At 45.2% G+C, this 22,842-nt stretch overlaps 1 protein-coding gene across 1 annotated transcript; it reads right to left on the bottom strand.

The window, feature by feature from the left end:
- Positions 1-20,592: 20,592 nt before the first annotated feature.
- Positions 20,593-22,836, bottom strand: CHST14 (carbohydrate sulfotransferase 14). Its single transcript, XM_085307356.1, has one exon. The coding sequence runs from the start codon at positions 22,804-22,806 to the stop codon at positions 21,820-21,822; it is 987 nt and encodes a 328-aa protein (XP_085163482.1). The 5' UTR covers positions 22,807-22,836; the 3' UTR covers positions 20,593-21,819.
- Between the last annotated feature and the right edge of the window lie 6 nt (positions 22,837-22,842).

The following is a 22,842-nucleotide window of genomic DNA, read 5'->3' as shown; positions in this document are numbered from 1 at the left end:
CTGTTGTCTGTAAAGAGAACCTGTAGAGCTGGTTATGATGTACCTGCCTCTATTTCAATCACCTAAAATTAGGTCAAATCCATTTCTGTTCTGTGAGGGGTAGTCCCTGGTCCCCTACAGACTTGCAGACACAGTAGAGAAGACAAACAGGAACAGAGGCAGGCATCTAAACTGAAGAGATGTTCCCATGATGGAGGCACAGGATGGAACTTAGCTCTCCAGATTCCACCTTTTCCCTGCCCCAGGTCTCTCATTTCCACCCCTGTACACATGGAAATGCAGACAGCTCTGTTGCCTCCTAGGCTTGGCCCCCAACCTTTCCAGTGATCCTGCGAACTTGCTGGGACCTGCCTCTTTTRGTGTTTTAAGTCCCATTCCTTTCATGTAAAGCTGCAGCATGAATAAGCCATGCATGCATGAATGCTTTTTTTTCTTTTTTTTAAGCAAATGTATAGCATAATGTTTATGTACTGAACAAAAGTAGGTATAAGGATGAATTTTAACAGCTGCACTGTGAAATCTCACTAGTTACTTGCTAGCCAGCCACACTGCTAGGCTGAGCTCATGATGAGCAAAATCAAAATCCAAAGGAAGAGATTAAGGGAGAAGAGGCAAATGGATGAAATGGTCTATATCATCATATATTCAAATATCCACCATCTTCTCATTGCCATGAGAAGAGCTGGGAAGAGATGGCTGGGAATCCCTCGGAGGCTGGGTCACTTGTGCAGAGGCTCCATTTGTGGGGCATTCTCTAGAAACACCTGGTCTCCCAAGAAGGCAGAGCAAAATTCTTCCCTACTGGCCCCAGAAAATTGAATTCACTAATTGATTTGGAACAATTCAGGTTTGGTTCAGGCAAGTGAGATTTCTGTGACTTCATGTCCAGAGACATGAAGTCTGCTATTGCTGTGCATGAAGGTCCCCCTGGCTGCCCTGAGGGGCATCAGGACCCCAGCAGCATTGCACCAGCTCTCCTAGAGGTTGTGGGCTTGCAGAGGATGCTCTAAGAGCTCTCATCATGTAATTGCCTGTTTTGTTGCTCGCTTCTTTGAAATGACAGTGCTCCAGTTGTGGCCACCATGCTCAAAGGAAGGCATTAAAATGAACAAGACAGCAGATGAGATGCAAGCTGTGAAGCACAAGTGGCCCCATTCAGTCACAGCACCTCCTAGTCTTTTGCCTGTTTCTGAATCTGAAGCAATTTGCTCTACTATCATTATCAGAAGTGACAAAGAAGAAGTTGTTCTTCTTGCCAAGACAGGTGTGGAGCAGAAAGGGAGAGAAACTCGAAAAGCAAGAAGGCAAAGAGAGCAAGAGCAAGGTGACTTAGCTTCCCCACATATCCCATGTGTGCTGCCAAAGGCCTGGGAGTTATACCACTGGAGACACACTGGTCTAACTCAGGCTTTTATTTCAGACACTGAAATAATGCCAGGTGTAAACTGAAAGAGGAGCAAGTGCTCCAGGATAGCTCCCCTGTACACTGGCTTTCTCATCCCCAGGATATGAAGCTGTCAAAGTGAGGATGGTTTTACTACTGTGTTTGAGAGCAGCTTCTCTATTTCACCTATGTATGTGATTTGCGGATACTGAGCCTATCCCGCAAATATTTCTGGGGTCAGGAGCTCTGTTGAAGCCTCTGGCATTGCTAATGCTAGTGAGCTTTCTGTTCCCTGCTGAAAGCCTTACTGCAGGTAACTTGCTGAAGTGCAGAGACAATGCTACGACACCTCTCTCCAGCCCTTTGGCACCACTCTAGCCCACTAAAATAAAATTATCTGTCACCTCCTTGCAAGTACTCAGTTTGGAAAATCTCTCTTGGAAGCTAGGGAGTGAGATAAATCCTATTCTCATCATTTGTTTTTCTCTGCCACTGGGATGGAGAAAAACAAGCAAGCCACTGGGGTTCTCGGGCACTAGCCAGAAACGAGAGTTATGATCCTCTCGTGAAAGACGCAGATAAGGGGGGAAAAAGAAACTCCTCCTATCACCAAAGCTTGTGGACCAAATTTAAGTTTGTAACTAAAAGGCACATGAGGCCAATGCCCCAAGCAGCAACAGAACACACCAGTGCCAGTTTCTCACCCTTGCACATGCCGCTTGTTCCTCCTGCGTTAACAAGAAAGCTTCATATACACACTGGCTACAGGGAGTTTGCAGGCTGCCAGCTCATTCCTTTTGCAGAAGACAACACAGTTTCCGGGTCTCCATAATTATTTACCTGTGGGCTGCATTTATTGGCAATTCAGTGACTCCAAGACATTGGTCACTTCCAAATACTTTGGCTGCCAGATTGCTTCCTGCTTGCAATCCTTGTGGGCTGGGAAAATTTGTCAAGCCAGCCATGGCTGCGTGCATCTCGGAGCGAGCAGCTGGCAGAGGCCCCTCCCACTGTGCTAGCTTGGAGAAATAATGATGTAACGCAGACACGAATTCAGCGATTCAGAGCCCATGGTAGGGGATCACTGTTGTTTCAAACTTGCGGTCAGGCGGAGCTGAGCCCTGGAGGAGTGGAGAGGTTTCCACAGCTGGTGGATGCAGAGAGCTGCTGCAGGGCACCCACACGTGGCCCTCCCCCTCTGGGAAACAGCCCTGGAAAACATGCAGTGACCTAGTAAAACATGCTGCAACCTTGCTAAAATGTACTGCAACCCTGCTAAAACATGCTGTGGCCCTGGTGAAGCATGCAGCAACTCTGGCAAAGCATGCAGCAGCCCTGGGAAGACATGCAGTGCTCTGCTGAAACAGGTAGCAATCCCACTAAAACCAGCTATTACCTGGCAAAACATGCAGGAGCTCTGGTAAAACATACAGTGACCCTGGTAAACTGTGCAGTGATGCCAGTTAAACATACAGTGACTGAGTAAAAACATGCAGTGCTCCAGTAAAATATATTGCAACCATAGCAAAATATGCAGCAGCCCAGGTAAAACATGCAATGATGTGGTAAAACACGTGGTGATCTAGTAAAACATGTAGCAATCCTGGCAAAAGCTGCAATCACTCCAGTAAAAAATGCCGTGACACCAGTAAAACATGTAGCAGCCGCGCTAAAATATGCAGCAGCCCTGGTAAAACATGCAATGACCCAGCAGCATCCCTTAACAATCCTGCTCTGCAAAGCTGCAGGACAAGCCCACACAAACTTGCTGCTGCAATGTAATATTGGGTTGCCAGCTCAGCTCCTTGCATTGACATAAGGAAAATGTGCTGCAAAATGGGTGCAGAGGAAGGGGCTCCACATTGAGAAAGCAGATGCTCTTGCCAGCAGTGTGGGGCTAGCAGCCAGCGAGGTGCTACCAGCCCCGGGATACTGGAGAGGGTTTGCATCCAGCAGTGTTGCTTTAGGGCAGGGGGTCGAGTGGAAATGCTGCTCCTTCAGTGGCGCTGCCTGCCGGCCTGGCAAAGGCTTTTGTAGAAAAGCAGCAGGGAAGAGAAACCAAATGTGTGCTCCCAGCAAGGGAAAAGAGGACTCCCCCCCCCCCCCAGTAAACCAGATGTTTTTGTGTCTGCCACCTCAAAAGCCTTCTCCCTCTGCCTTGGTGCTTTCAGCAGCTGCTGCTCCTTACAGAGCAAGGTTCATTAAAAGCCTGGCGGACCAGAAGTACCTCCTGAGCTGTGATCTCAGATAATGCCAAACAACTTTGTTCTCGCCAAAGGTCAGGCTTTCTAGTAGCTGGTCTTGCTAATCAGCTTAAGACCCACTTGGGCTTGGTAACAAAGACCAGAAAGCAGGATAAAAGCTGTGGGATGAGCAAGGGTCGAGGGGGAGCCGTACATGTCAGTGTGCTCATTGTTTTGCAGGTTTTGGACATCAGCCTTTCCTTTGCAGTTTTCCTCATGCCTGTCCTTTTTCCTGGGCCAGCCTGCTATTTTGCAGATGAATTGTTGAAATTCAGCTCCTTATTTGAGAGGGAAGTAGAGTCCATACCCAGCCTCGGTATTTAGCTATTTATRCATTGTGGCTCAGTTCATTATTTGGTTGGCTTAAAAAAGTCTATTAAATGGGAGCTTCAGTTCCATAGGTGTTATTGTCACAGGCTTGTGTATCATTCTCCTATTTAGCATCCTTATTTCCCTCCTTGGTTTGCACCTGCAGCTCCCATATAGAGGTACAGYAAAAAAAGATGATTTTTAATGTTGTGAGAGTATTTCCATGCTGCTGATCCCCATGTGTCTTACTTGGGGGGAATACAACCCCAGCAGTCCTTGCATAGCAGGAGGACATGATTTGGGCCAGGAGTGCACTGTTATTTCATGTTTCAAATAATTTTCTTTCCCAGCTAGGAAGATGAATTACTTTGGTGGGATACAAGCAATTCGCTTTTGAAATTCGCTTTCGAATCAGGAGAGTTAAAGAACCCAAGCAAGAAATGTGGCAACTGCTAAGCTCAAGCATTCAGAAATATGCAGAAGTGGTGAGTTCTTTCCAACCCCACCGCTTTCCAAATCTTGGAAATCAGGGGTTTTAAAGAAAGGTCATTTGGTTTTGGCTGGTTTCTAGGCTGGCTCCTGAAAAAGCATGGCTTAGCCAGTCCTGCTGTGAGATTTGGACAGCCTCTTCCCCCGCCTCCCTCCTATCTAAGCTAACTGATTGGCTCTGTTTGGGCAATTTAGCAGAAAATCAACAGCCCCTCCTTTACTATGTCACTTCAAGGCAACACTTCTTCCCTGACAGCTACAGGGAGTCACGACACTGAGGTACTTTCTAGGCCTCAGGAACCATTTCTTCCAAGGAAAGCCAAAAATTGAAGTCTTGGCATCAAGCTGCAAGAGCTGACAACGCTGTGAGTTTTGGGGTCAATTAAAAATTCTTTGTGCAAATTATGTCCCAAATTCTTAGGAACAAATACAGCTGGGGGAAAAAAAAAGGTATCAATCTATGAATTTTCATTTCTAGAGAAGGGATTAAGTCCATACAAAGAGTAAAGCTTTATTCTGGCATAAATAAAAAGAAAAGGTCTGTGGGCATCATAACCCAGTTTTATTGACCCAATRGTAGGGTGTGGGAGGGGCACTCCAAGATCTCCCATGGGCAAATGTTATTTACCAAAGCTGTTCAGCATGTTTGCGATTCTGCTCATAGGAGCTGCCAAAAGGTACAGCTCCCTACACTGGTCTCCTGCAGCTCTTGTGAGTTCTGCTGAGGCTAAAGATGCTCGGTGCCTTGCTGGAAACACTCCACAGCTTGTGGATAAACCCCACGATTGCTTTCCTTTAGGTCACCCTCATACCACAGCATGGTTTCTGTGGCTCCTGTTAGCACTTCCAAGCAGCATAAAGTGAATTCATCAAGCTTCTCAGTTTGCAGAAGAGAAATTGCATCAAGCTGTGCTAAAAGCAAATGAAGATGCAATTTATAATTCTGTGTTTGGAGAGTATGTAGGAAAAGGCTCTTTGTAAGTTTAAAAAATAAAGATATTTTTCCAGAAGTAAAGGAAGCCAAATCATACATTTTTTAAAGGCAAACATGGAACAGATCCAGCAAATTCACTGACATAGAAAGGAGGTAGGATATAGCTATAAGCCAGGAGCTTGCTCTCTATCACATGACACAGAACTTCAGTTTTGAGTACCAGGTCCACTAATGACCACCTTTGAGGTCCCAGACACCAAATACATCATGGTTCTTCCTTACTGCTTTGAGACACATGGACCTGTTTGCACAAGAGGTTCAAATATTCACAGAGGCGATGCAGAAATCACTTTGGGTGTTATTCCATACCCAACATTTGGTGGGAGCTGAGCTTTCAGCTGCAAGAGCTACAGCTTCTTCAGGAATGTCCATCTAGGGGTTGTTTTGTGGGTTAAGCCTTCACAGGGAGAGTGGGAAATCCCTGCTCTGCACAGGTGGAGGGGCCCAGAAGCTATTTGATAATAGCATTTATTTTGTTGTAAATGTGATAAGCACCATCTACAAATGATTAACTGAGGGCTTTTCTTAGAAGGGCCCAGCCTAGGAAAGCCGTGCTGTCTGGGTGGCAAGTCACCAGTGGCATCAAACACATTGACCAAGATGCCCAATGTCCATATAGGAAATGATTTTAAAGGTTTACCTACCAAGGTGTTAAGGACCCCCAGCCCACGAGGAGTGTTTAGTATCTCATAGAATGGGGCCTTCAACTTTGGAGACGTGAGATTTTTCATTTTGGATGATATGGCTGATGAGCGCAGTGATTATTTTCAGTCTTATTGACTCTAACACACAGTATGTTAGGAACCAGTAGACAAAGAAGGAAAAGAGAACGAGACACAAAATGTCATTATGCCCGGGCAAAAAGCCAGAGAGCCTACAACCAGGACACTGTGTGCCTTTTCAGTTCCCTTCATCTCAAGAAGGATATAGTAGAACTGGAAAAGATATAGAAAAGGGTGGTCAAATGTGTGGAGCAGTAGCACAGAGAGGGTAGATTTGGGCAGCTCATCCTTCTTGATAGTAGGCAGATGGCTTAAACTTAGGACAAATTTTAAAAAATCCCACTCCTCATAGCAGTCATCCTGGGATGCTGGCCAGTGCAGGGCAAGCCTCCATCAAACTGACCACAGAGACATAAGCTAACCTGGATCAGGCCCTGACCTGGGTGTCAGTGGGGCATGGCACAACCCAGGGGGGGAGGAGGCCAGGCAAAAGTGCTCAGAGAGTAGAGAGGCTCTGTCAACCAGATCTGCTACCAAAACACATCTTCGTCAAATGACACGAGCTGTCTAGTTTTTCCCTGCATAGGGGTTTGTATCTGGATTGGAAGAAAAGTTGCCTTGCCACAGCTTGGTTTGTCCCTAGAGCTCTGCACTGCCTCACAAGCACCAAGTCCTTTGTTTGGCTTCAGCTCAAGTCATCAGGGAGGCAGAAGGTGTTAAGCTTGCAAGATTAAAGGAAGGAAGATAGAAGCCAGAGCAAAGAGAGATACAAATGAATGCCTTCATTAAGGGCAGAGTGGTGGTCTCAGCTTGGTGGCTGTGCTGGTGTGGCTGGGAGCACCTCAAAGCTCTGCCCCAGGCTGGGGATGGGACAGGCAGGACAGAGGTGGGAGGTCCTGGAGGAAGCAGGACCTCCCACTAAACCAGAAGAAATTCCCTCTAYTGCTGCAGAGTTCCTTCTGAATTGAAGGATCTGGTTTAGGTTCATGTCAGATGAGACCATTCAATTAGGAGCAATTAACAACAAGGAAGGAAAATGTGGCAGTCACTGCCCTGCTGCTCAGCATCCCTTCCAAGGGCTCTGGAAAGTTGCTGTATGGTCTTTAGTCTTTAATCATCTCCTAAATCAAAAGCTGTTAATCTAGCAACAACTAATTAAGCTTTTATGTCAGCAGAGCACATCCCCTCTTCCTGCACAAGTTGGTTGCCCTTGAGCCACTCATTTATCTAAAAATGATCCTAGCAAAGCAGCTCAGACACATGGAAGTGCCCAAAGAGCATGGACGTGCAGAAACAGTGACATGTGTTGGGTTTGGAAATCCCTCAATCAAGAGCTGAAGGATTTTGACCAGCCTTCTCGGGCCACATGCAGCCCAGGATTTGCCTATGATGGGAGAGGCTTAGGAGTCCACCACCAGCTCCTGGGACACAGTCAGGGAGACAGAGGCTGCTGTGATGTCCCTCTGCAGGTCCTGATCTCAATATTTAGGTTCCTTTAGTTTTTAACCTCCTCCTTTGGTTCATTCACTGTACTCAGGCTCAGCTGAACCCTTGATGCTACCTTTTTCCCTCCACAGTCTCCCCTATGCCTCGGTATGCTTCCTGGTTTTTGCATGATTTGCAAATGTTACTTTTCCCTGATGCCTGTGTCTGGTATAAGAGCATAGAAAAGCTCCAGGTGTCACAGCCACCTTGAGCACTGATTTGGGAAATTTTAGTCTTGTTCCAAGCCAGAGTAGTTTGTCCTTGGAGAAAGAGTTTCTTCACRGGCACGAAAAGCCTCAAGGTCTCCTATCTGTGTTTGTCTAACTGTGGCATTATGGAGCAGGGTGCAAACAGGGCCAGCATCAGCATAGGCAGTGGCAACAGGCATTCCTCCAGTCCCTGGGATGTCTCTTGAAACACAGCAGCCATTTGCACTCATATAATGTGAAAAATACTCTTTAGGAGAATTTTATGGTGCTTTTAAACAGAGCTTTTTGCACAGAGAAGATATGACTGCAAAAATAAGAGCAATCTCAGATGGTCAAATGCATGGGCATCCTTTTGCTCCCACAGGCTAGAGCTCATGTGCACAAATTGCTTGATTTTCCTAATTGCCGTTGCTAAGGTAGAATGGAAGTTGTCATTTTGCTCTTGAGGTCTGAAACAAGCTCCTCAGCCACAAATCCCGGGCAGACAAATGTCCTGCGCTCTGAACTCCATTGCYGTAGCAGTAGGGCTCTTACCTGCTGTGACTGCAGGGTGGGCAAGAGGGGGTCAGATACTGGCAGAGATACACTCAAGGTTCATAAGGGGTTAAACAGGATAGATTTAACAAAGGACTTACAGTACAAACTGCACGGGGAGCCCTGGGAACCATGAGGAGGGGTCGCTGATGGGAGGCTGCTGGAGGTGTGGGTCAAATGCATGGGTCAGACGTCCAGGCAGGACTTGACTCATTGTTCATAAGAGCCCTAAAATCTTCTAGAACTATTTCCTAATCTCAGTTGTGCTAACCTTGAGCAGCCACTGCCCAGGAAGCAGCTAGATGTTGTTGACAATACAGAATATTCATGCCTGGCCTTGATGGGAATTTGGTCAATGTGTAGTTTCACATGCTGGGCCTGCTTTCATGTACTCTGCCAGTGACTGCCTCCTCGCCAGGTCTTCCGCAGGTGTTCTCACTACACCTGCTAAAAGTCCTCAAAAGGCACACGTCATGGGCCAAACAGGATCTGTTGGCTATGTCTCTGCATTTCTGCATGAAGGTTGCAACTGRTCTCTTGCATCACCCTTGGAGCTTAATGAACTCTTTGTGCTATGAAAGTGGCTTAGCTGATCCCGTGAAGATTCCTCTGATACAAAGGGATATGGGTTCCCACTAATGTCCTTGATGGCACCAGTGACTAGGGCATGGGTGAGCTGACCCCAGCACCCTAAATTCAGAGTTGCTTTGTACGCGGTACAGGGAAGAGACGTTGAACTGCACAAGCATAGGAAGGGTTCATTCAGAATATATGGAGCACACTCTTAGCTGGAAGCGAATAGCTCTAAGCACGGTTTCTGCTTTATTTGCCAAACACTTTTTCTGGTATCTGAATTAACTTTTTTTTTTTTTTTTTTTTTTTTTTTCATCAGAGTGCAGTCAAAACATACACTCATAAGCACCGGCAACCAGATGTCATAATCCCATAGCTTTCTGGGACCTTGTTGGAACAGACTTGTTTAAAGCAGAAATAACAACAACTGCCTTAAATTTCTACTAATGCTCTAGCAAAACTGTTTGTGAAAACTTTGGGTGGTGTCTCAGCTTTCAAGAGCTTCACTTTCAGATCCCATCAGATATATTTGAGGCATAAGCTCTGCAGACTCAGTGTGCAGTTGATGGGGCGAAAAAAATTTGTTTGGCTCAGGCATCACTGGTGGTGCTTGACCAGCTGATGATTAAGCAGAAAAATCTTAATGGCAAAGGGAAGAGGCACTGGATGTGGCAATCGAACAGTAGTGATTTAGGGGCTTTATTTTAGGGAGCAAGGCAGAGTCAGGCATGAGCGAGCTGGGGGCTCTTGGAGGCTGTTTCTCCCAGGGTCTTGGCTTGCATTACCCCATACCGAGCTGCATGTCCCTTCCCCATAACTCTGGATATCTCCACACACCACTGCAGCATCCACATCTCTCCATGTAGAGGAAACATGCGGCAGGATAACTTGCTTTTCCTGCTCAGGAAAAGGGGCAAGTGTCCCAGTGTGCCCTGCTGCTACAGACACACAGCTCACAGCATTGAATAATGCCATGCCTGCCCAGATAGCCAAATCTGCACTGGCTAAAGAGCTAGAAAAATAATCACCACAGCACCCCAAAAGCATCTACCATTCTATGAAGCCCTAAAGCCTATAACCCCCCCCCCCCTTATAGCATTAATCAGTTTTTTTCTCGTTGCAGTGAAAAAGGAGGAAAGATCAGCAAAGCAGCCTGGACTTGGGCTTAGGCAATGGGGCCTAAGCACTAAAACCAGACAGTGGAGAGGAACTTTATGTCAAAAAAGCAGCAAGTCACAGCTCTCTACAGCCTGGCTCACCACTCATCCAGACTGCGATCTCACCAGGAGACTCAAAAATATTACAGCTCTTTTCCCACGACTGCTTCCCTATTATTCTCTTTAACAGCCTGTGAAGTGACGGCTGCATACTGAAGTGATTTGGTGAATAGGGCTCAAACATAAAGCATGAAGTGGTAGTGCTGAGGAAACCTGAAGGGCGGAAAAAGATCACCATGCTGTCTGCATTTCTCACATGTTGTAAGGAAACAAAACACCCCGGGAGTTTAGGAGGCCTGCGGGGCAGAAGCAAGCACCGTGCTTCACACCTGCTGGTCAGCAGCCTGGGGATCCCAACAGGAAGCCCTTCATAGCTGTTCCCCAGGGAGGTGCTCCATTTTCTCCCCACACAAAGCTCAAGACGTGCCAGGACCAGCCAGCTGGCCACAGGGTGCTGCTTGAGCACAGATTTTAATGATTATGCCGTTATACCTCTCTGTCTCTCTGTCTCTGTCTCTGTCTCTGTCTCTGTCTCTGTCTCTGTTTCTCTCTCTTTCTCTTTCTCTTTCTCTCTCTCCCCCTTCCCCCCCCTTTTTTTCCTTTAACTGCTTTATCAGCTGGACAGCAAGTCTGTCTTTGGGAGGAAACTGTATCAACATCTTCTACTTTGTGATAACTGACAATGACTTTTGTTGGGAAATAGAAGCAAATCCATAACTCCCATGCAGAGAGAAGAGACCATGCTGACTAGCAGCTCTGCTTCTTCTTTGTTGGAGCAGCAACCGGAGCCCCTGCAATGAGGAGCATTTCATTCTGCAGAACTGGGACTGCATTCAGGAAAGCAAGATCGTAACAACAACTTCTTTTTGCCCAGATCTCTTCTAGGYGTGTGCAACCTGCAGTCATATCTGCTGATGTTAGCAGCCAAGAAAGTCAAYCTTTTTCATATGAGAATCTCACCAGCATCTCAGACCAGGAGTGAGCTAACTGGATCCCTCTCTGACTTATTCAGCAGCAGAGCTGTTAGCCAAAATCTGCCCAGAAGTCGTACTTTCTTAGGGAGGGCATTGCCCATGAGGACAGCATGCACACGATGACCAAGTAAAGACGAGGACCTGTGAAGTAGCCCCAAGGTAACAAGGAAGAAAGAGCCCACCTTGCAGAAGTTACTTGTGGAAACTTGGTTGCTTAAAAACAATAAAATTGCCCTGTTATGTGAAGAGCTAATTCAGATCTGGACCCCTAGGATGCAATGGATCTGACTTCCCTCATGCCAGTTCTCCAAAGTCCCTTTCCAGAGTTGATTGAAAGCCTTTCACTGAGGGACTCTCACTAGTCAGGGCAATTCTTCACAAACAAGCTTCTCGCATGGGACTACRTTGATCTTTCCTGCTGCAAGCCACCAGAAAATTAAGAGCAGCATCTTCAGACACTGCGTACTAGGAAGCAAGACACTTTCCTATTCACTGGTTGCAATTGTTTGCAGTTGATTGAATGAGGTCGTTGACTCTCTCTGCAGCCCATGTGCACAGGTCTTGCCACTCACCCCAATTAAATGGTCCAGCTTCACTTTTGCCATTTAGCTAGGCAAAAGTGAAAGCTTTTACGCTCTTGCTCCTTTCTGATGGCCTCCACTGATACCCAAGTGCTAATCAATGATTGTTTGCAATCCATCAAAGCAGGTAGGCATGATTTTAATAGTTTTCTTTCTTCTTTTTTCTTTTGTTTTATGAAAGTACTCTTCCTTTCTTGACAAGAGTTTGCTACTCCACCAGCAGAAGAAAAAAAAAGAAAGCATGATCTTCCTTCATACAGCCACCTTGGAGTGACAAAACAATTACACACACAGTGGCTCAGACTGGACCCAGGGAATTTAAGGATAACAATGTTGAACTCCATTTTTAATCCTTGATCCCCGCAAGACCATTAAAAAATGTAGCTCTCCCCTATAACCAAATGTCCTAAGTAGACATCATGTGTCTTAAAGCCCACTGTGGTCAGCCCAGATATGTTCTGTGCTGCCTTGTAGTTGCCAGTGGCAAACTCAAACCCTGTAATTCCTGGTGTGTGGGTTGCAAGGGATCAGGAGCACCAGATGAGATCTTTTTTTCACTGTCATGCATTTGGGAGCTGAGCTAGTAAAATGACCTACAAGTGCACTACTAACACTGGAGCTGCCAGCCCCTTCTTGGATTGCTCTGCCACAGCACCTTCSCAGGCCTGAATCGAGGCTCTTTCATGGCCTGAATAGAGTATCCATTTCTAAATTACCACAGCTTGATGCCAGCCTTGATGCATATGTGCTTGTTTTGAATGATGAAGGACTTCACATTAAAATACAGTTCCTTGGAGCTCTGCACTGRAGGATATATGTCAACACCTGATTCCAAATTCATATCTCAGTCAAAACAAGGATTATAATTTCTTAAAAAGAAATGGAAATGGGAAGTCTGGGGAAGACTAAGTTCCTTCTAAGATACACCACCTAAATCGAAAAATCTGGAAAGTCTCTCTTTTAAAGGGAGGCTCAGCAGTATCTTTTGAAAACAAGGAAGCTTTTGTCCATACCTGGAATTAGATAGCCAGACTCCAAAGGAACTGTTTCATCACAAAATACAACTTCTTGAATTGCTCTAGTCACCGTGCATCACAATAGTATTATAGGGGAACCATCCTTTCTCACTTTGACCCCAGATCCTCACAAATATTCAGATAAATGCTGCTGTGAATGAGAAGCCCAAGTCTCTCATCCTTGGATTCCCAATACCAGTCATCCAAAGCTTTCTGAATATCCAGCAGTTGCTCCTGAAAAGCCTGACACTTCCACTAATTTCCTTGGATAGTCAGTCCCATAGATAAGGCATCTGCTTGTTTTCCTCTTGGGAGCTCTTTGCCTGTTTTTAAACATTGCAACAATTCACTCAGCAAGTGGGGGCAACACCTCAAGGCTTACGCTGCTGTTGAATGCAACAGATTGACACTGAGCAAGAGTTTCAGCTGTGACATAGGCTGGTTATATCCTCATTTTCCAATTTCTTGATATGCTTTGTAAAAGAATGAGAGTGTTGTTTGAAGGATTTTTTATTAACCTAAAGAGGGCTGCTTTTTAATGAATCAACTGATTCTGATCTCATACAGCAGAATAAATCTGCACACAGGGCAATTTTTCTGAAATTGGTGAGGTTAACACTGGAGAGATATCATATCTGGTATCTATGAGCATTTTCCATGCAGTTATGAAGTTTCATATTTCTCCATTTGTTTTGGCTCTTCAGAGCCCAAGGAAAAGATGTCAGGAATAGGGAACCTTTCACAAGTATTTGAGCCCATGAATGTTCCTATCAAAGCCACTTGCTATTTGTATAGAGCCATGTGGGCTAACGCCCATGGAAGCTGCATAGTAGCCAAGGTGTCTCCTCCTCCTATGCTCATTTTTCCCATTGACTTCAGGCCTGAAGATATTTTGCTCATGATGCAACTTCAATTATTTCCATAGCAACCATCTTTTGTGAGGCCTCAGGCTGGTCTCAACTTCATTTGCCAATTCAAGCCGCAGAAGGAAATGGCTACAAAAGGAGAAAGTTCTTGTTCAAATGCAAATAGCTACAATAATAGCTGAAGTGGTGTGGGGAGAGGAAGGATGATGGCCAGCCCAGCGTGTTGCTTTTTATCMAACCGTTCTCCCCTGTGAGTTTTATGCAGTGTGAAAGGACCTCATCAAGTGACACTTTTTACGCTGGAAGCTATTACACACTTTGGGGCACTCAGACAATGCCCAGCCCAGCTGGCACAGTCCTGAAAGAAAATTTCCTCTCATTATTGAAAAGATATTAGTTTGCTTCAATGTGAGCTTTGATCTGTTTCTATCAAAATCACCCTGGGGTCTCTTGGGAATGTGCGTGAAGCCTACTAGCCCCAGTCCCTTCCTAGGGCAAAGCTCTGAGCTCACYGTCCTTGGGTACATTGGTTACACCAGGCCAGTACTGACGAAAGACAGCAACCTGTGGGATAGAGGTCCTCTGCTGTCTATACCCTTCTTGCAAGAAGGCTCATCTTCCTCTCAGTTGCATCTCAATTCTTGATGGGCCTAAAATTAATGTTTGGTTTACCATTAAAAAAAAAAAAAAAAAAAAAAGAAAAAGAAAAAGAAAAAGAAAAAGAAAAAGAAAAAGAAAAAGAGAAGAGAAGAGAAGAGAAGAGAAGAGAAGAGAAGAGAAGAAAAGAAAAGAAAAGAAAAGAAAAGAAAAGAAAAGAAAAGAAAAGAAAAGGGACATTTCGTACTCTGTCTCTTTCTCCAGAATTTCCTGATGTGAAAGCTGAAGATTTTTCCCAGCTGAGTTGCTTCTTGTCTGGTACAACACAGCTGAAAACTTGGAGCCCTCTGTTGTTCAGTGCCTTGTTGGAGCAGCTTGATTAGCCCTGGCACCAGCCAGTTGTGACCGTGGGGCTGACTAGAGCACAGGAGCTGCCAGCTATTTTTCCTATACAAATCAGGACTGAAAGACCCTTGGAGAGAACCTGGGAACTCTTGGAAGGGGCACAATGAGCTGAATACAGGTGCACAATCTCCTCTCTATGCTATTGCTATAGGGCAGTATGTAGCATTTCTAAGGGTTTTCAAACACCCCTCAGCCTTGCCCCAGAGACAGCTGCATTTTGATGTATGCTCTGAAATGGGCTACAAAGGGTCTGCATATCACACAGGGCAACAAATGCAGGAGTCCCTGCAACCAGCATCACTTCTGAGCACATTGTGCAGTGCAACCACAGCCCAAGGTGATGGGGCTCATTGCTTATGCCCACCTATCAGGGCAGACTCTTACCACTGATAAATGATAAATAATTCATGCAATTTTGCTGTCCTGCTTTCCCTAGCTCTTTGCTAGTGTATGTGGACACTAGTCSATACCTGACTCTTTTGAAACCAAGGGAGTCCTATAAGCCCTGACAAATCTTAACCTAGAGGATCCTATTGCCTCATCTCTAATTTCTGCCCTAGAAGTGCCCCCTAAAACCAGTTTTGCTCTGCTTTCTAGGGTAAGATATGTGTGTCTTCTCCCAGAATTAGACTAAGTTCATCAAAGTCAACCTCTTGCCAAATAATTTGGTTGTTCATTAGAAGCAGTGCATTAAAGAAGTATTTTGTGCTTGTGCCTTTGCTTTCTCTTGTTGCTACTTGCTTCTGCCATAGTCAGAAGCAGCTTAGGCCACCTTTGCACTAGCTCATTTCATTGAGGCCACTTCTCTCTTGTTTCCCAGTGTAAGCCATACAGTGCTGGGACCAGAGGCAGCCTTGGTGGTAATGAGCTATGCAGCAGAAGGAGTGAGAAAGAGGGGCTGGCAGCTGAAAATGCAGTTTTTCCAGGGGCTTCCTGAAAGGAGGGCATCTCCCTCGCCATCAGGTGTCTATCTACAAGGATCATTCTCCTCCATGAAAGGCAGCGAGCACATTGAAGGGCAACGATGAAAACTGGCCTTGTTCCAAGGAGCATGCAGCATCCCCAGCTCCCAGCATTGGCAGTCTCCAGCATGGTGGTCCCTCGCCTGTGCTAGCTGGGTTACTCCCTGCCTAGCCAATTAGAGGAAGTACCTTTTAAGTTGTAATCCCACAAAGAAAAAAGACCCAGGAAACGCAGACTTCCAAAAGGAGAGCATTGAATATTCCACCCTTCCCTACAACCTTCTATAATAGCTTTGACAATGGCTGCGCTGTCCTTTTTTGGGACCTTTGTCAAGCTGATGGCAATGTCAGCATTCTATTGCCTTGGCAAATCTTGGCTGATATCATTACCAACAAAAGACTCTARAAGCCTGTTTGATGTTTTCACTTGCTGAGTGTGTTTTTGCTCTCTAGTGACTAAATCCTCCTTGACTCATGCAGCTGCTGCTGTATGTGTGGATATACCTAGACCAGAAGAAATCCCAGCTCCAGCCCAAGCACAAAGTTTTTGCAGGCTGCCATCGCGTTGGCTCCAGCTGAGCGTTCAAACCCACCTTCAGCTTTTGTCTCATCCTGAGCACCCCAATCTTGGCAGAGGCAAACAAGACAGACATCCAACATCCAGGACAGCAGCAGCCCAGAGTCAGAGTATGTGTTTATCCTCCACATGCCGATGCCTTTTCAACTTGTGAATTTTATCTTTGACCGCTGTATWTCCCTTTGGTCTTTCATTGCAAGGTGGCAAGGCAGAGCATCATGCTCTRTGTGGGAATCCTTGGGCAAAATAAACGTGGCAAAGGAGAAGGGGTTTCCACTGCTGCCCTGAGCCCTGTCACCCGGAGCAGGAAAATCTCCCCATTACAGTGCCTGACATTTTTCAGTGCTGCTCTTGTACAGGAAAGGATTTGTGGGCATTTACACATCCTTTACTCAGCTTCAGCCTCTCCACTGGCAGGTACAATGGGAAGGACCTAACCACTGGACACAGGGACAACATCTGGACACTGTACTGTGCAGCCCAGGAGTCCTCATCGTCATGCTGCTGAGCTCTAGTGCTGTTAGTGCATCACAGCAGAGAGGTTTGTGCCGTTGCTCTATTCTTTTTTCTCCCCCCCCCCTTTTCTTTAAACAAAAAAGATCTTCACAAAGCTAGGTGGCATTGGCTTGGCTTCATCTCCAAATAAACTGCACAATTAATGAAACAAACTTTTCTGCCATGGCAGAAGAAAAAGCACACTGTTCACCCACAGGCTGCTGCATAAAGGACTGGGTTTTTTAATTAGTGATGGCCTGATTTTGAAATCTGGAGATGCCAGGCTGCAGACGCCAAAGGCTGGCTCACTCAGCGCTTCTTGGCACCAGCTCTGGCACTACTCCCAGTAGCTAGCACACCCTCCTCAACCCACCAGGGCAAAATCATTTCCTCTGTGCTCCAGAAAATCAGCATTGCATTGCAAAAAGCCAGCTCCTCAAAGCTTAGGTATGGTGAAATGAGGCTTGCAGACATAATAAAAATGGAAAGATAAACAAGAAGACCCGTAAAACAAGATTTTGGACCATTTAGGGTACCTGACCTGTCCTGGTCTCTTGTCTAGATACCATGGGATACCAAATAAGCAGATTCAAATGCTGAAAATCAGAGTAGAGAGCTCACTTTTCCCCAACAGTTGTAGTTTAAATATAATTTTGAAGGTATTAAAAATGCCGACTTGATGATGTGCTTTAATTATTTAAACAATAGGACACATAGCAGAGAGATTTATTCCCCACACCGCTCAGAAAATGCTGTAAGTTGGTTAACCATGAGGAAATAGAGACCTCCGTTCCCATGTGCAGAGGTCTTATTGCATGCCACTGGTCATTTTTTATGGAAATGCTCAGAGTGAGTTTTTCCATGATTTCAGACACCCTTTTCCATTTGTCATTAAGCAACTGAATGTATGATGTACAAGCCCCCCTTCATTTCATAGGAGGGATTGCATATGTCAGGCTTTTCTGTGTAAGCAAGTCAATCACTCTAAAACGTAGTGGGTGAACTAGAACCCCTTCCCCCCCCCCCAAAAAAAAAGATCATAATTACAGGACTGAATGCACACCAAGCATGACCCTACCTGCAGATGAACCGTATCATGACCTAGGTATTTGGCAGCATAAGAAAAACGTGGAAGCATGGGAAACCAGTGCTTGACATGACGGAAGAGGTTTGTCTCTGCTGAACTCTTCAGCTGACACAGATGAATACAGTTCCTCCGTGTCTCTTGGGGGAGTGAATCTGTGATTTGTAAGACCTTGGACATTCCCCTCTAACTAGCAGCAAGCAGTAGGATAAGATCAACTATTTTTGAACATGCTTTTGAGCATGCTTTTGAGATGGTCTCAGTAGGCTTTTCCAGAACATCAGGGTAATGCAGCTGGCCAAGATGCCTCATTCACTTCTCCAGCGCTGCCTCATGGCCAAATGAGCTGGGAGCAAAAAAACGATGTAGTAAAATACATTCTTCTGCTCTGCTTTGGTAGCAGTTGATTAGCAGGTACAAGAGGAACTAGAGGAGGAGGAATAAAAACTGATGAGCACATAAAATACCTTTTTTTTTTTTTCTTTAGGCAAGCAGGTTCAAAAGGAACTCATGGCAAATTTAAATAAAATATCCTTCTGATAATTTAGAAAGACATTTTCAGAAGCTCTCCTGATACTGAGGAACTATTGGATGGCTCCATGTATCTTTGCATGCTTCTATAGGGAAAAAAATAGCGCTTCAGGGCACAGCCTTCTGGCTTTTCAAGCACAACCAAGTCAATGAGGAAGCAACTTCCAGGGGATTCTCACTTCTTTCCCCATATGAGCATCACTAACAAGTTGGGAAAGGGATTGATTTCCCTGGGCTCAGTGGAAGTCTTCAGATGGTGTGTCAGAAATGTGCCTTTGCTGCCGGTTCCCTGTGGCAGTAATGCTAGGGGCCGGGCACCAAAGCCCAGCTGGCACATGCTGCTGGTTTCTCTGGTTTTATGGCTCCTTGAATAAGTGGTGCAGCTCTATCCGTGGACACAGGGAGAAATTYGTGGCTGGCTTCCCAGGTTCATGGCTGGCTGTTGCCAGCCTSAGGCAGGGCGTGGGCCAGGGCAGAACAGATGCAGCTCTGGGGCTGCCAGTCCAGAGGTGGAAAGGCAGAAAAAGAAATGCTTTTGATGGTACCATAGAGTAACTGGCAAGGAGAGCTGCCAACCTGGACCAGGCCCAGAAAGAAGCGATGTTAAACACAGTGTGATCAAACTGAAAGAGTTAATAGCTTTTTGGCTACCTCCTCCCAGTTTGAACTGAAGCTGATATAAAATCCCACTGCTTGTCTGCTTTTGCATACATTTCCCATTGCTCCCCTCTCTAAGTCCCTGAAGAGGATGGTTGGATCCTACTCCATATTTCTTACCTTGAGAAATTGCTRTTAGCTACAGAATTTGCTCCTGGTTTATTCTATATCAGGGAAAAGCTTCACAAAAGAAAGAAACAATACAGCTGCTAAAGGAGATTTTTTTTTCTCCTACTTGACCAAAAAGTTTATCAGGAAATTGTATTTTTTGCCCATGGGTAAAATGAACAGGGATAACCACCAGCTGAAGCCTAAGTCATTTTTCATATTTGCATTCGGCGGATCACAACTGGCTGACTCGTGACATATAGATATGAGAAGTCAAGGGAGCCCATGACTGATCAATTAAGAGAAATTGGGATGGATACACATTGCAGAAATATTTTTCCTCTCCTTCTACTTATTGGAGACTCTTCCACACATCGCATATTTTTTCTATGTATGTGTCAAATTTCTGCTTGAGCTGTAAGGACATGGTGCACACAGCTTTTGCCTGCATTAAAATGTTGCTTATGGGAGCTACAAGAAGGTGAGAAGCGGCTATTTTTCCTTATTTGAGAAGAAACAGGCAATCAATGACATCCAGTAAGAGGAGAGAGTCAAAGGAAAGCAAAATCCTTCCGTACGCAGAAATTAGATTGAGGGCACCAGAGAAGAAAAAGCTAATCCAGAGAACATAAACTGTAGCAGATCAAACAAGTAAGCACCATAAACCTTTAAGACTATTGAAAAATAAACATTTAATTAAAACCCAATAGACAAACAAGTAGGAAATGTTCCCTCAGCCTCCCAGATACAGACACTGATAGTAGATCCTAACTAGTTTATTCCGAGTTAGGAAGACCTGAAGGTCAAATTTAATTAAAACTCAGCTTGTCCCATGGTTGGCATCTGTTTTGTAGAATCAAATCAAATTCCCAACTAATATCGGGTGTATTTGGCTGGAGAACAAGTTAGATATCTGAATTCAGTGATCCCAACAGCGAGACCCAGACGTTCCGATGCTGGCACGGAAATCAGTGGGATGAGGCAGGAACTGTGCAGGTCACAGCTCAGTCATGCAAAGATTATGATTTCACTGGGGGAATTTACAGATATAGTATATCTATCAAGTTATTTGAGGCATGCCGCAGGCAGGACTTTTCATCCTGCTGCTTTGAGTTTGCCAGGACGTGGTCCCACGCCCTTCCTTCGGATTGTTTCAGAAGCCCGACTGTGATGACAGGCGCTAATTGCAACTAATGCTGCAATGAGCACCTGGAGACAGCAAAAATTCAGTGATTCTGAAGAAAATTAAGTTTCCTTGGCCCGTAAAGAGATCCCAGGAAGCCCACCAGCGCTCCGCCATGTCTATTAACCATCTGTACTGCTTTGTGTTAACACCACAGCAATTAGGCAGCTATTTTTCATCAAATTACCTGCATCATATAATTGTTGTTCTGCTCACTTGKTTTTTTTTCCACTTGTTACTTCTGGTCTGACAATTTAAAAATTATTCAAGACAGGAACTGCCTATATGTAGTGACAGTGGTGTATGCAGTGACTTAGAGCAGTGTGTAAAAGGTCTCTCACAGCCACCAGAATTCAAATAAATGCTAACACTGAAGGAAAAGCACTAAGGAACAGACTAATTTATATAAACATTTTAATAAAAATAAGGACACAGCTTCCCAGGAACAACATTGTAAAAGCTTGGAAGATACTGTACAATGTGATAGTCATGATTAAATACAAGTAGCTACGGAAATTGTATCCACATCTATTAAAGAAGGAGAACTAATCATCCAATTTCAGTTGTTTCAAATGTGTCTGGAGAAGGTACTTTTCCATGGTGGTTTGTTTGAATGTGGGCACACAAACATTCCCAGAGTCTGCAAGCAGGCACATAAAAATTGTTTTGGTTGTTGTTTTCTGTCTTATGAGCTAGGATATTTTTTATCTTATCAGAAATCTGTATTACTTTAAGTGCAAGAGAAACAGAAGAACAAATTGTTAGGACACAAGGTTGCATGAAATATGCTTTGCTAGGTAAATAATYGGTACTTTCAAATCTTAAATCACGGAAAAAAAGATTAAGGGTCTTTTTGTCTTATCACTATTTAAAAAAAATGATAAATAAAAGAAAAACCCAGGAAGTATTACTACTGACACAGAACAAAACCAGACTCATTTAACCACCATTTACAGATGAGAAAATAAAGGATAGTAGGGCCTAGTTTACAAAAGCCTTTTTTCCTATTCCCTCCCCTAAACCTACCTCCAGTCTTATCCAGGAACAGTTTTACTTGACATGGAGTACCTTTTAGGGCATCACGTACTATATTAGGTTCTGTCTGTGATTCAGCCAGTAGTATGAAACACAGAAATGGAAGAAAAATGCATTGCATTTAAAATATAGCTATTTCTTGATTTTCCTATGGATATTTTCTGTGCCATGCCATAAAAAGAATTAAAAAAATAGACATACAAAAGCTATTGTGCTTAATTCAGCGGCATATGTACATATTAAAACTGGAACAATATAAAGATTAAAAAGGTATTCTAGTAGAAAAGGCAACATATAACATATTAAAAGTGTTTCAAAAGTATAAAATAAGGAACTAATGCATAGAACAGAGTGTTTCACTGACCCTGAAGCAACATATTATTCATAGAAATGGTTATATTAGCAAAGGCCTGCAGTGTAGCTCGAGTTTACACCAGGTTCTGAAACAAAGCTGACAAAAAGCCCTTTCTGTTGGTCTATTTTTGCTAGTATCAAAACCACAAAAGCAACCAAAAAAAAATCCACATTGCAGCATGCCTCCTTGTACCAGAAAAAACGTGTTCGGGGAGCCTCCACAGTAGGAAAAAGTTCATTGCCTGCAAAATTCGCTGGTTACATTTGGAAGAGGATAGGCAAACAAGGAGAAATCCAGGATGTATTTTGGCAGCAGTTCTTTTATAAGCCTGCGCTGAGTATTGCATAGATAGTAATGTAGTGTCTCTGCTGTCACGGGCTTGTACCACGACTGTCTTTCTGGGAAGCGGATGAAAGAGGGTGACTGCACTTGCTCGAGCACATAGTTGGCATCCACATTGAGCCTTTCGTATGAGCCAATGAAATCGTATCGCACGGCACAAGGCTGGCACAGGTTGTAGATGGGCATCCAGTGCTCGTTCATGCGCTCGGCCTCTTCATCCAGCAGGTACTGCAGAAACTCGGAGAAAGTTACGTCATTGCCTGTGGACTGTCCCCTGCTCTTCCGGTATCGTCTCACTATCTCCACACCATACTTGAGCTGGTACTCCTTGATTTCTCCAAATTTATTCCGATAGGCGGACAGGAGCCTCTCCATTGGGTTTCGCACAAAGATGAACTTGTAGTAGTTCTTCAGCCGGTAGCTGATCTCGTCGGGCTTCATATCGCTGAGGAAGACCAGGTCGTTCTTGTGGTCCATCTTAAGCTTGACATCAACACTCTCCAGGGCCCCGTCCAGGACCTTGAGGATGCGCTTCCAGTTGGAGCAGGCCACCTTGGGGACATAGCAGTAGAGGAAGCGGTACTTGTCGCTGACCAGGAGGTGCTTGAGGACAGTCCTGCGCTGGCTGGGAGTCAGGTCCCAGACGCTGCGGGGCATGGCTCGCTGTCCACACACGGCGTTGATGGTGCGGTTGCGGGTGTCCTGCAGCACCTGGTACTCCAGGTCGCCCCCACCACTGCTGCTTGCTGCCGACCGCTGCCGCGTGGGCTCACCACCTGCCGCCGGGTGCAGCGGCGGCGGCCTCACCTCGGCCAAGATGCCCCTCTCGATCATGAGCAGCAGCCCGCTGGAGGCCAGGATCACAGCGAACATTAGCATGGAGGGCAGCAGCACCGCGCCGCCGCCGCCGCCGCC

Source organism: Rhea americana, unplaced genomic scaffold (genome assembly GCF_003343005.1).
Source record: "Rhea americana isolate MKP2758 unplaced genomic scaffold, rheAme1 scaffold_257, whole genome shotgun sequence".
Lineage (NCBI taxonomy): Eukaryota > Metazoa > Chordata > Aves > Rheiformes > Rheidae > Rhea > Rhea americana.
Note: the sequence above shows the minus strand (reverse complement) of the source record. Positions and strands in the feature narration are given on the sequence as shown.